The 13,606-nt window shown below is 40.4% G+C and overlaps 1 protein-coding gene across 1 annotated transcript in view; it reads right to left on the reverse strand.

The window, feature by feature from the left end:
- Window positions 1-7,865: 7,865 nt before the first annotated feature.
- Window positions 7,866-13,606, reverse strand: part of si:dkey-251i10.3 (uncharacterized protein LOC553498 homolog) — a 43,844-nt gene continuing 38,103 nt past the window's right edge. Inside the window, exons 13-14 of the mRNA XM_052022263.1 lie at window positions 11,628-11,727; window positions 7,866-8,243 (exon numbers count right to left, since the gene is read on the reverse strand). Of these exons, the coding sequence (XP_051878223.1) occupies window positions 7,980-8,243; window positions 11,628-11,727 (364 nt within the window). The 3' untranslated portion in view covers window positions 7,866-7,979. The remainder of the gene's footprint in view (window positions 8,244-11,627; window positions 11,728-13,606) is intronic.

Below are 13,606 nucleotides of genomic sequence, written 5' to 3' on the forward strand. Positions count from 1 at the left end.
TTGCTCCATAAGTTGGTGCAGATCCAAGGTGGCTGTCCTGCTCTTAAGGGGAGCAGTAATGCTATCTTTTTTTTTGTTGACATTGTGTGCAACCTTTTATATTATCAAATGTTATTATTTAATGCAGTTTTCAGCTTAAGTTTCCTTGCACCATGCATCTCTCTGTTCAAGGGAAAATACTTTAAAAATCATTCAGTGGGCAGCTGGTTTCTGATGCAGATGTTAGAGGCAACAGTGCCAAATTCACTGCTGCAGCCATGGTAATGCTGTCATGAGGTTTGCCTGCGATAATGGTAATTGGAAGCCAACAAAGGTGGTCCAGCTACTCTTAGATTGATTAAGAGACTTGGAAAGCATACAAGAGTATTGGTTTTTGACAATGGCACTCTCAGTCTAGAAAATGCACATAAGGGACTCTGTAGTAAGGAGTAAGGAGGCTTCTGGATTCTTGTCAATATCTGCCCACATCAACAATCCAAAGGCATAAATTAACTGTTAAAAATTGCAGTGAGTCTTATGGTTTAAAGGGGCCTAAACCATTGTGGGGCAAAGGGGCAATGCCCCAAGAACACTCTCCGCAAAGAAGCATTTCACTGTGTGTTTCGATGTACATGCGACTAATAAAGATCTTATCTTAATACATTGCGCTATTCTGTCAAATTGGTGATAATTTTAAAACAGCTCCCCCCAATGGCTAAGTGAGTTAGAGCACTACCTGAGTGAGTTAGACCCACAGGCTTTTAAGACAGCGCTGTCTTATGATTCAATTGGCATTTACTGTCTGGCTTTCTATTTCGGTAATGTTTTTTCTAACTGCCAGGACAGGTTTTGTGCTCTTTCCCCTTCTACTATCACTGAACCTCATCCGAGGTTACTGAGATCCTCTGGTATGCCATCTCACTGAGAGAGGTGACAGGATGATTGGTTTAGAGAAAGGTAAAAGAGGAGCAGCTCATCCGAGCTTTGGGCTGAGGCATCCTGTGGAACAGAACTGAGAGAGTTTCAGTTTGTACCTAATTGCGGCTGACCTTATATATCAAACACTGTCCCTGTAACTGCAGAAAGAAACATGGGAGGTAAACAGAGCAGGATGAAGAATAAAAAGGATGGACCGTCTCAGAGGTGGGGCAAGCAAAACGCGACGTCTTTGGCCCCAGGCTACAGAGATTTAATAGAGATGGTGCGGGAGCAATTTTCTTTTCAGAACCACACAGCAGTAAAGTGGTAGAATGTCAGTGCATTATAATTTAAAATCCCAGGCTGAGATGGCTCGTGATTCTGCCATAAGTACAGCAGATCATGCATATGTCAAAATAAAGTTCACAAAGTTTACCCCTTTGAATCTAAGAGAACATAAAGCCCTGCCACATTGGGATTTAAGTCTTTCACATCAGAAAAACAACTCTTATCATTTTCAGTATTCTGCGGTGTTGCTGTGGATGCAACTATTTAACATTTCCTTAAGGTGAGTCATTTCAATCAGTTTTCATTCTTTGATTTGTTGACAGATCATCAGTAGACCTTTCAATAATCTCAGATACACGGGAATATGACAGTATGGTTAATATACCAGACTAACAGCCAGAGTGTGGGACCATTGATCAAGGATGTGTGTTTAACACCACTATGGTGAAGAATTTTAAATTCAAGTAATTAGATAAGTCAAGCATTTTTGTTTTAAGAGCTAACAATTGTAGCCATGCACCATTTTAAAATGATTAGGTAAAAACTCATTTGGGTAACTAATGTCTTTCAGGGGAGGAAATCTGCCATCCTTACCTGTCCTGGCCAATATGTAATTTCACTAATGTGGCTAACACTTAACTTCCTCCTTAGTTCAGGGGCAATTAGGGACAGGCAATAAATGATGGCATTGCCAGTTATATCTATGTTCCACAAACAAGTAAGTATTGTTTTATATAACTGAAAGTTTAAATTTTTATTTTATGATGTATCATTTTGATCTGAGTCAGTGAGGGTGCACAACAAAGAACACCATCCAAAACTCTGGAGGAGAAGGGGAACAGCGTGGCCTGACGAAGCTCATGAGTGAATACTTTGGGAATGGACTGGTATGGTTCCTGCAGAGAAGAACAAGGCTATGCAGAAATGATGTAGCCAGCAAAATTACTTCCTATTTGCGCAGGGATAAGAGAATTCCCAATAGGTCCAATAGCATGGGAATTGCATAAGCTCGGTATGTTGGTTAGCTTAAAGAGTCAGATGGCACAGTCATAAAGCTACATAGCCAGTAAAGTGGAAGGAAACTTCCTTGTGTTCTGATATGATGAGTTCAGAAGACAGAATGGCTGCTCAGATCCATTCTGGTTACATTGGAAACCTTGGTATAAATGATTGAATATGAGCCTTTGTTTGTACATAGAATGTTTAGAAATGTTTCTTTAGAGCAAATAACATAGTGGAAAATTAATGCTGAGAATGCGCTTGTACAAAACAATGCCATACAGGAGCACAAGTAAGCTATTCTGTTAACTTGTGGATTCTACAGCACACAGTACGTGAGTAAATTTTTTTATTGCCAAGATAAAAGGATGTTTTATTTTGTATAGTGCAAACATTACAGGATCATTTCAAAGCTAAACCCTGAAAAACTGTGGAGAGGTACAGATTTGGAACTCTGAAACAGAAGTCAAGCAAGACTGTCAGTCTTCTTGAAGCACTGCAACTGTGCTCTGCATTACAAGTTGTGGTTTATTCTATGAGAAAGTTCATTCAAAGATATTAAACAAATGGAATTACTTAACAGAGCAAAAAGAACCAGAATTCAGTTAATAATCTGCAACTTGGAAAAATAACAAGTGATTGACTAAATGCCCTCAGTTGTAGTTAGTTCACTGCCGCATTCTCCAGGGTATTTAAGGATGGGCAATAAATACCAGATCCTAAAAAAATGACAAAATAAATAAGGAAAAGAATGTGTATAGGGTATGGAAGCTAATAGGAACAATGGAGAACTGGACTTGTATAAATCATAATCTGGAGAAATTAGATAGTACCCGAAAATGAACATGGGGCCTGCAGTACATCATTAGGCTGTGCATGTTCATTGTGTTGCAGGCAACATGGTAACTTTGTGTCATCTGCTGTTAGAGATGGTTGCTGCATTGGCTACACATAGCAACAGGTGCCCTGCTGCTGTGAGTGGCTCAGACTATTGAAAGCTAGCCTGCATCTCTTAAAGGGGAGGGGAACAGTGCTTTTTGGCTGCAAGAAATAGTGGTAGCCAGTTAAAAAAATGGAACCAAGCTTGAAGAATGTCTGAACTTGTAAGAGAACAAGCACCAGGGTGTTCAGACAATGTGCTGGAAATATTGGTGGATATGTGAAAGGAGAGATATCTATATCCACAGAGGAGGGTCTGGGTTCCCTCCAGATAGTTAGGAGACAGTAAGAAATAGCAATAGAAGTCATTGCCAGGAGTTCTGAACTAAGAACGTGGATGTGGTACCAAGTAGTAATTTAATGATCTCACACATTGTTATGGTTCATTATTAGAAGCCACTTACCCAAATTGCACCACCAGCCTCCATTTGCTGAATTCACTCACTTGCGTTCCCCACTTACCAACTATTATGAATGTACTTAATTCTACACTTCAATGCATTATCTTACCCTGATGTAGCATTGTTGCAAGCTTTGCTGTCACATCTGTCACACAATGGAAAATCAGTCATCTACGATAACCACATTACCAAACATTGCAGGACATTCATTGATACATTTCCCTCTTTGTTATGGATGGAAATAACACATAACAATAGGCAGCAGCAAAGACCCAGGGATAAGTGACTGCATGCTTTAAGTTGCAACACTCTGACTCGCAGGTGAGAGTCCAACTCACTAAGCCACTACATTCAATGAATAAAAACAACAGAGACTTTGGAGCCCACCATTTCTAATATGGAATAAGTAGTTCCCTTCTTCAGCACACCTTTGGAACCCATCACAACCTGACTTTGATCACAGCACAAAGAAGTCTATCCTTCAGCAGATCGACAGAATTTCTAAGGCCTCATTCCCAGGAAAGTGGTAATGATATCCGTTTTCCTGTCTCACTGTGACAACATTCATACTCTCACCCGTCACCCGCCCTACTGCCTGCCAGTCTCCTGTAGCAGAAGCCATAATGATGCAGACTGAGGCCAGGCCTTAAAGGTGCACAGTCACTCTCAGATCACTTGCCAAGGACATCTGCAATATCCTTAATCAGAGGTCAGCAGCTGTCCACCATTTATACTGCATTCACTGGGGAAACATCTTGTAGAACCATTAGGCAAGGCGATGGCTCCAAGCAGATGGGCATTAAAGGAATGCACAGCAGTAACTACATCATTTTTGTACATGTTCTCAAGAGTACAATTAAAATTTATAAATTCAATGTGCAATTTCTGTTGTTTATTTTACTGTGGTTAGGAACGATGAATGACGTGGTCAATAACAAAGGCGAACTGAGCATTGGTTGGTTGTTGAATGGGAAAGTATCTTTGAAGTTGCTCACTAATTATTTCAGCATGCAGAACCCAGGCAGAAATATGTTCTGTTGTAGTCCCTCTTCATATTTCCCATTTCCAATTGCCCTTGCCCCTCCTTCTGACCTGATGGATGGCGACAAGGATTAGTTCAGTAAACATGGTGAAGTTGTGCGGCATGCAACCGCACAGTTTTGATATGTGCATAGCCAAGTAATTGAAGCTTCTTGAGTGGTGCAAATGTCAGAAGTGTTGTGTGAGTACATGGATGATGTGCTCCATGTGATTGGGGGGAATAGGCAAAAGAGCCAACTGGGGCTCAGCACCCCTTCTACAATCATCAAACCTGTTAAGTCAAACACACACATTTAATGTTCTCCTCTAAAATCTGCCAACTTTTAATTCCTACACTACACCCAACAGTAACAGTAAAACTCTTACTGTATGGCTGTAGTAGATAACCATTGCTCTGCAGTGGCCAGTCATTGTTTTGCTAGTGGTTCAAATGGAGAATGAAGCAATGTGACTACCAGAAGGCTAATGGCATTCACTAGTATGAGGCACTGGTTGTGGTCACATTCCAGAAACACAGTGAGGGTGGAATCCCTTTTAGTTCATGAAAGCTTCAGCTTTCACAGGGCACACACAATGCAGTGTGTATTCAGTCAATAATATGCTGTACCACAGGGACATATGTAATATGTGCATGCCTTATAGTCACATCATCTTCTAGTGAGAGTGAGTGAGATAGTCCTTACTCTGAGCAGAGAGAGCCTTTCTGGTTACCCTGGCTCTCAGACAATCTGGTCTTTACCCTGCTTTGAGATTACAGTTCCAGCTGCAAGAGTTGACAAATTTTAGTCATAGCCTGTTTATTAAACTGTCTTGAGCCTTGGAAGTTGCTGAAATTGAGGAGAGAATTGTTCACTAAAGATCCTCGGCTGATAATGCCACTTTCTGGGAGGCCCTTCCTTGCTCCACTTCCTGCTTCTAGCAGCCTGCCTTGCTTTGCATGGCCTTTCCTCATTTGAAGTCATGCACACTTCCAAGAGAATGGCTATATCAAACCGGCTATGCTTCGAAATACGTTGCTTTGCACAAATTCCAGCCAGGCTACGTCGAGTCCACCTGTCAGCAGTATACACACACACACATATTACGAGGCCTGCTTTCGAGATTCAGAGACTTATATTGTCAACTGAAACAATAAAAGTAGGCCCCAATCAGTATACAGCCAGTGATGGCGTGATGTATTGGATGGGTGGCAAATTTCTAATTTCTCCATAGAGCAGATGTTACATACAGTGGCATGCAAAAGTTTGGGCACCCCCAGTCAAAATTTCTGTTACTGTGAATAGCTAAGCGAGTAAAAGATGACCTGATTTCCAAAATGTTTCATCTTTAACTTTAATATTTTAAGCAAGATTACTTTTTTTATTTCCATCTTTTACAGTGTTACGGACTCAGTGAAAGTCCCTTTAAGATAGAGAGTGTGTGTGTATGTATGTGTGGGGCGTGCTTACGTCAATAGAAGATAAAGGACGTAATGACGTTGTTGAAGAAGTCAGAAGAAGAAGGAGAGAGAGAGAGAAGGGAGAGAGACACCAGCCTGCTTGTTTTCTCTATCGATGGATGAGAAACAATAACTGTGTTTGCCACTGAAACCCATGTATGGAAGTTGGAAGTAATCCGGTGGAGTTCACTTTGTTGCTGACCTGTAGAAGGAAACAGGTATTTGTGTGTGGAAGACCACGATTCGGATGCTTTTCGGGGTGAGGAAGTCACTACCGAGTAAACACTGAAGTGTCGTTTGGGTTCCATCGTGGAACATTTGGATTTCATATGTACTCTCTCTATGTTTCTCTACATCTACGTCTTATCTTCAGACAATGGTGGTTGTTGAAGAAGCCCTTGCTCATGTTTCACCTTATGGCTTGCGGAACTGAACTTTAAGAACCATTCCGGAACTTGGAGTTTGGGACTTTGTCACACACACACACGACAAGTTTAGTTTTGGGGTTAACGTTCGAGGTTTAACATTTTTGAATTCTAACATACTAACATTTTTACTTTTATTTGACGTATTATCATAAGTAGTAATTAATAAAATAGTTTTTAACACTAAATCATGCTCAGTGTGTTTCTTTTGTTGCTGGTTCGTGACAACAGTTTCAAAATAACAAAAAAGGAAAAGGGCCCAAAGCAAAAGTTTGGGCACCCTGCATGGTCAGTACTTACTAACACCCCCTTTGGCAAGTATAACAGCTTGTAAACACTTTCTGTAGCCAGCTAAGGGTCTTCCAATTCTTGTTTGGGGGATTTTCACCCATTCTTCCTTGCAAAAGGCTTCTAGTTCTGTGAGATTCTTGAGCCATCTTGCATGCACTGCTCTTTTGAGGTCCATCCACAGATTCTTGATGATGTTTAGGTCGGAGGACTGTGAGGGCCATGGCGAAACCTTCAGCTTGTGCCTCTTGAGGTAGTCCATTGTGGATTTCGAGGTGTATTTAGGATGGTTATCCCTGCCGTAGAAGCCATCGTCTTTTCATCTTCAGTTTTTTTTTACAGATGGTGTGATGTTTACTTCCAGAATTTGCTGGTATTTAATTGAATTCATTCTTCTCTCTACCAGTGAAATATTCGCCATGCCACTGGCTGCAAGACAAGCCCAAAGCATGATCGATCCACCCCCGTGCTTAACAGTTGGAGGGGTGTTCTTTTCATGAAATTCTGCACCCTTTTTTCTCCAAACATACCTTTGCTCACTGTGGACAAGAAGTTCTATTTTAACTTCATCAGTCCACAGGACCTGTTTCCAAAATGCATCAAGCTTGTTTAGATGTTCCTTTGCAAACTTCTGACGCTGAACTTTGTGGTGAGGATGCAGGAAAGTTCGTAGTTCCACACTTGGACTCCCGAGTCATCTCAGAACCCTTAAGTAATCCAAAGTAGGGATTATTCTTAAACCTACAGCTCTTGTTGTCTTGATGACAACACAAATATCCCACTGAGAAAGCAATGATTCGATAAGAAAAAATAACAACCAAACCTCTTCATTTGTACTCGTGTGGCAGTGACCACATCCTATCACTGCTGTTTCAGTTAGGGAATACTGTGCCTTTTAGAACTCAAATTCCCTTGTCTATCAGGGAAGGATTTGGCTTATCAGGATCTTAACCTGTAATAGTAGGAGGGGCCAATACAAATTTTCTCATAATTTGCAAGGCATAAACTCTGCAAAACAGCCATCTGTAATGCATCCTGCAAGACAGAAGTATGACAAAATTTCTCTTTCCTTCCCTATCCAACAAAATGCAAGAGATAGTCAAAGGGCTCCTTAGCACCGAATCTCATGATTAGGAATTGACAGAAATGTTGGTCTGAATGGCACATTTAATTGGTCAAAAAACTGGAAACATATTTAATTCACAACCTGCAAGGGCATGAACAAGTCTGCTATAATATAAGCAAGTCAAGCAATGATGATTTTTAACGCTGCCGAGATGTGTTCTTATGCTGTCGTTTTCTGCTTTTAAGGGTATTTTGTTCCATATTTGTTTTCAAGCACAGCTTCTTATCCTGAAACACATCCTCTTCAGCGATTGGTTCAATTATTGCACCCAACTTCGTCACAATTTTTGGTGAAGTTAATCTGCGTGTTGCCCTCTCCGTATTCCATGTATTCCCAAGGGGAGCACAGATACTCTTCTCAAATTGATGGTGATTGGCAAATGGGAAAGGTAGTTCATTCACCTGCAGCAAAACAAAGAATTCAACATTTAGTGCCCAAGCAGACGATTTATAATTTATACAGTTGTGACCAAGTAACATTGTAACTACTTGAATGCCAATTATTTACTTGAAGAACTTAACTGAATAGAATTTAGCATGGAAATAGTCCACATATTTTATTTAGGTGACTGTCTTAGGCCCTGTAATAGCCCCTTTACTGTTCACCATAAAATTCAGGCATACAGTTCAGAACAGTTTCAGGTGCAGCCTGCAATAAATGCGGAGTCTGCAAACGCAGGCAACGTGATGGAAGGATTGCCACACTTGAAATCACTTCCAGAGGCCAGGAAAAATTAAAGGTATAGCATTCCTGCTTCCCAGTTAATGTCAGTATTGCGTAAATTCCTCTGAATCAGAGTATCTCACCAAGTTAAACTAATATATGAAAAATGTTCATTTGGGCGAGATACCCTGGGAAGGGAGAGGTCTCAACCGCAATTACTCAGGGACTACTTACTAATATTTTAGAGCAGTAAGACTTCATGTGAAGGGTGGTTAGAGAAAAGAGGTATACAAACATCATAAATATTCAGTTTAAAAGAAATATGTCAAGGTTAGCGACAGCACTCTTGCAAATATAACAGCTGCTTAAAGCAACCACAATGATTCTACAACCTTCCCCACAAACATGGAGATGGTGCCAAGAGAACTATTGCTTACTTTGATAACATCACAGGAAACAAATTAGTGACAAGGATTTTCCCTTAAACTTATATGATTGCATTTTATGGTCAGTGTAGTATTTTTTCTGTTGTATTATCGAAGCATGACTGGAAGAATATACGTCTGGGTAAGAATGGATTCCTAAAGAAAATCTGCTTGAGTCAGAAATGTGGCATCTAACAGCACATTCAGTGTATCACTGTGCTGCCTCATTAAAGACTATCCACTTAATCCCACAACTCTGCTCTTTTCCCCATACCCTTGCACTCTTTTTTTCAATTATTTATTGGCTCCCCCTTTTTAAAGCTTTTACACATTCTGTTTCTGCTGTTGTTTTTTTAAATAGAGCAGTACCAGTTCATAGAATCTTCTGCATAATTAGTTTTCTTATAATTACCTTAAATGTATAGCTTCTTATTGATAATGCATCAACTGGTGAAAAAAAGTTTCCAAATTTATTGACAAAAGCTCTCAACTTTAAACACCTTTTAGATGCCCTCTTAAACTTTCTTTGTTCAAATGCAATTCACTTCACTCCCCTCCTATCCACCCGAAATGATCTCACAGAGCTAATGTACAGGGAAAACAACCACCGCTTCCGAATGCACCCACAAACAATAATAATTACGTACATTTAATTAAGCAAAACATCCCATGTGCTTCGTAGGTGAGTGCAGAAGAAAATTCACATTGACCCAATCTTTCCTTCCTTAGCTCAAAGTAAAAGGAGAGGTGAGAAGTCAATGTATAATTTGTTATAGGTCATATTTGAAGTTCTTGCTGTGATTATGTGCATTTTATTAATATACATTCTGTTGGTATTGGGTCCTTTTATTGTTACAATATTGTGTTAATTTGTAAAACTGTCCAGGAAGACTGACACTTTTCTCTGAAACAACAGCAAATGATGCCTAAATAATGGTGGATTCCTCAATCCATGTTTTAAAAGTTAAGAAGTGAAAAACCCATAAAAAGTCTAGGCTTTAGTTTGAAACATTCATCCAAGACATTACTTGGAAACAGAAGGCAGATACCTTAGGAAGTGAATGCCTTCCCATTTTATTTATTTATGGTGAATTGTGCTTAGCAAATAATATAAATCATCGAGTCATAGAGAGACACAGCATGGAAACAGACCCACTGAGTCCACACCGACTATTAATCACCCATTTTACACAAATCATACATTAATTCCCTTTTTTTTTATTCTCCCCATATTCTTGTCAACTCTCCCCAGATTCTAGCACTCACCTACACACTAGGGACAATTAAGCTATCAACCCATACATCTTTGGGACGTGGACAAAAACTGAAGCACTCGGAGGAAACCCCTGCAGTCACAGGGAGAATGTACAAATTCCACATCACATGAATGTTTCAAACTAAAGCACCCAAGGTCAGGACTGAATCTAGCTCCCTGTTCTGTGAGGCAGCGGCTCTACAATGGTTCTACAATGTCACTGGTACTGAGATGGAGATGGTTGAGAGCTTCAAGCTTTTAAATGTAAATATCACCAATAACATGTACTGGTCCAGCCATGTAGATGCTATGGCCAAGAAAGCATACGATGGCCTCTACTTCCTCAGAAGACTAAGAAAATTTGTATGTCCCCAATGACCCTCACCAATTTTTATTGATGTACCATAGAAAGCATCCTATCCAGAGGTAGCACAGCTTAGTATGGCAATTACTCTGCACAATACTACAAGAAATTGCAGAGTTATGAACACAGCCCAGTCCATCATGAAAACCAGCCTCTCCTCCATTGACTCTGTCTACACTTCCCACTGCCTTGGGAAAGCAGCCAATATAATCAAGGACCCCTCCCACCCCAGTCCTTCTCTCTCCCCCCTCCCTTCCATTGGGCAGAAGATATAAAAGCTTGAGAACACTACCACCAGGCTCAAGGACAATTTCTATCCTGCTGTTATGAGACTCTTGAATGGACCTTTGCATGATAAAGATGAATTCTTGATCTCTAAATCTACCTCATCATGGTCCTTGCACCTTATTTGTCTGCCTGCACTGCACTCTCTCTGTAACTGTAACCCTATGTTCTGCATTCTGTTATTGTTTTCCATTTTGTCCTACCTCAACGTACTTATGTTTGGAATGATCTGTCTGGATGGTATACAGAACAAAGTTTTTCCACTATATCTCGGTACGTGTGGCAATAATAAACCAATTACAAGCTGCATCACTATGACATGCTGGAAAATAAATTGTTTTCAGTATTGGTATAGAATCTCCATGAAATAAATCAGTTCCAGGTCAGGTATAGCATAGATAAGATCCAGAACAGAGCTTTAGTTTGCTCCATCAAGTTCAACGTAAAATGGCACTATGCAGCAGTAAAATTTATAGCCAATTATCATTCTGGCTTCTCAAAGCATTATAAACAATTTATATTGAATTAAAGAAAAGCTGGACTGTAACTGTTCTGTTCCGGAACTAGGTTAAAACTGATCAACCTCATAAGACGGGTGATCCTTGAAAGAAAGGAAAACATGCTTTCATCCCATGAAGTCTGGACTGGATTCATGAACAATTGTGGAGGTAAAACGGCAGTATACTGATCTGCCACACAGATAATTTTAAATCGTGTACTCTTCCGATATCCACTCCCTTGGAATAGACTGGAAATTGAAGCCTGAGCCCTGACCACGTGGAAGCTGTCTCACCTGATGTGCTGCAACTTCAACATCTCGTTTCTCATTGATTATTACATTAGGCAAATTCTGATCTTTCCTTGGCAAAGCTGGGGGAGCTTTAATGTAGAACCTGGTAGGAATCAGAAGCAAAATACAATTAGGGACAACAAGGTAATGTTTGCTGCAGATAATATAGACAAACTCTAAAATAACAAACTTGACTGTAACACATTCTCTTTCAACTTTAGGTTTGTGCAAGTGACCAACTATCACAAGAGGACTGAACAATGTAGTTCATTGACCTGCCTGAACATCACAGGTACCCTTGAAGGAGTATGATAAAACTGCAGCAAGCTTCACATTAATCCTATTCTCTAAAACTAACAACATTTGCTTTTAAAGATTCCCTATTTATAACCTAATGCTACCCATTTGCTACATTGGTTAAACTGCACTTAACAGCACAATGTCCAGTTCTGGTCGCCGCACTACAGGAAGGATGTGGTAGCTATGAAGAGAATGCAGAAGAGATTCATTAAATGTTGCCTGGAATACAAGGTTGTAGTTTTAAGGAGAGATTGGATAGGCTGGGTTTATTCTCACTGAAACTAGCAGGCTGAGGCGTGATCTTATAGAGATTTATAAAATTATGAGGAGATAGTATAGTCAGAATCTTTTTACCAGGGTAGAGGAATCTAGAACTAGAGGGCACAGGTTTAAGGTCAGAGGGAAGAAATTTAAAGGTGATCTGAGGGATAAGTTTTTCCACATATGGGGTAGTGAATATTTGGAAATGAGCTGCCAGAAGAGGTGGTGGAGAAGGATACAATTCCAATGTTTAAAAGGAGTTTGGACAGGTACTCATATAGGAAAGGCAATAGAGGGATAAAGGCCTAATGTGGAAAAATGGGATTAGTTTAGATAGGCATCATGGTTGGACGTGATGGGCTGGAAGGATTTGATTCTGTGCTGTACAATTCTATATATAACTGGTTCTGGCACTCAATGAGATTATGTAGCAATGACAACCCACACATAGTTTGCTTCACCTGATCACTTCAAATTCTCTATATAAAAACAGTTGTCCTAATTCCATGTCCTTACTCACTTCCCCTTTAATGTCCCCTTTGGCCTTCATTAGTTGGGGTATTGAGTTCAAGAGCCGCCAGGTAATGCTGCAGCTCTACAGAACTCTTGTTAGACCACACTTGGAGTATTGTGTTGAGTTCTGCTCACCTCATTATAGGAAGGATGTGGAAGCTTCAGAGAGGGTGTAGAGGAGATTTACCGGGATGCTGCCTGGATCGGAGATGTCTTATGAGGATAGGTTGAGTGAGCTAGGGCTTTTCTCTTTGGAGAGGAGGAGAATGAGAGGTGACTCGATAGAGGTGCACAAGATGATAAGAGGCATAGATTGAGTGGACAGTCAGAGACTTTTTCCCAGGGTGAAAATGGCTAACACAAGGGGGCATAATTTTAAGGTGATTGGAGGAAGGTATAAGGGGGATGTCAGGGGTAAGTTTTTTTTACACAGAGAGTGGTGGGTGCGTGGAACGCACTGCCGGCAGAGGTTGTGGGGGCAGATACATTAAGGACATTTAAGAGACTTTTAGATAGGCAATGAATGATAGAAACATGGAGGGCTATGTGGGAGGGAAGGGTTAGATCGATCTTAGAGCAGGATAAAATGTCAGCACAACATCATGGGCCGAAAGGCCTGTACTGTGCTGTAATGTTCTAATGCTGAAAGTCTACATAGTCATAGGTTGACACTGTACCTGCTTCAATCATTCTTATCTGTCAGTCCACCAGAAAGTAGATGGTGGTAGACTCAGCAACATTATTGCCACTGAGTTTCAAAGATAGCTGATTAGACTCTTTCATGTTGAAGATGATCATTGCCTGGTATTTTTGTGACGTGAATGCCACTTATCAGAATGTTGACCAGATCTTGCTGCAGGCAGGTATGGACCGGTTCATTTGCTGAGGAGTTGCAAATGGTATTCAAG

This window comes from Pristis pectinata, chromosome 8 (genome assembly GCF_009764475.1).
Source record: "Pristis pectinata isolate sPriPec2 chromosome 8, sPriPec2.1.pri, whole genome shotgun sequence".
Classification (NCBI taxonomy): domain Eukaryota; kingdom Metazoa; phylum Chordata; class Chondrichthyes; order Rhinopristiformes; family Pristidae; genus Pristis; species Pristis pectinata.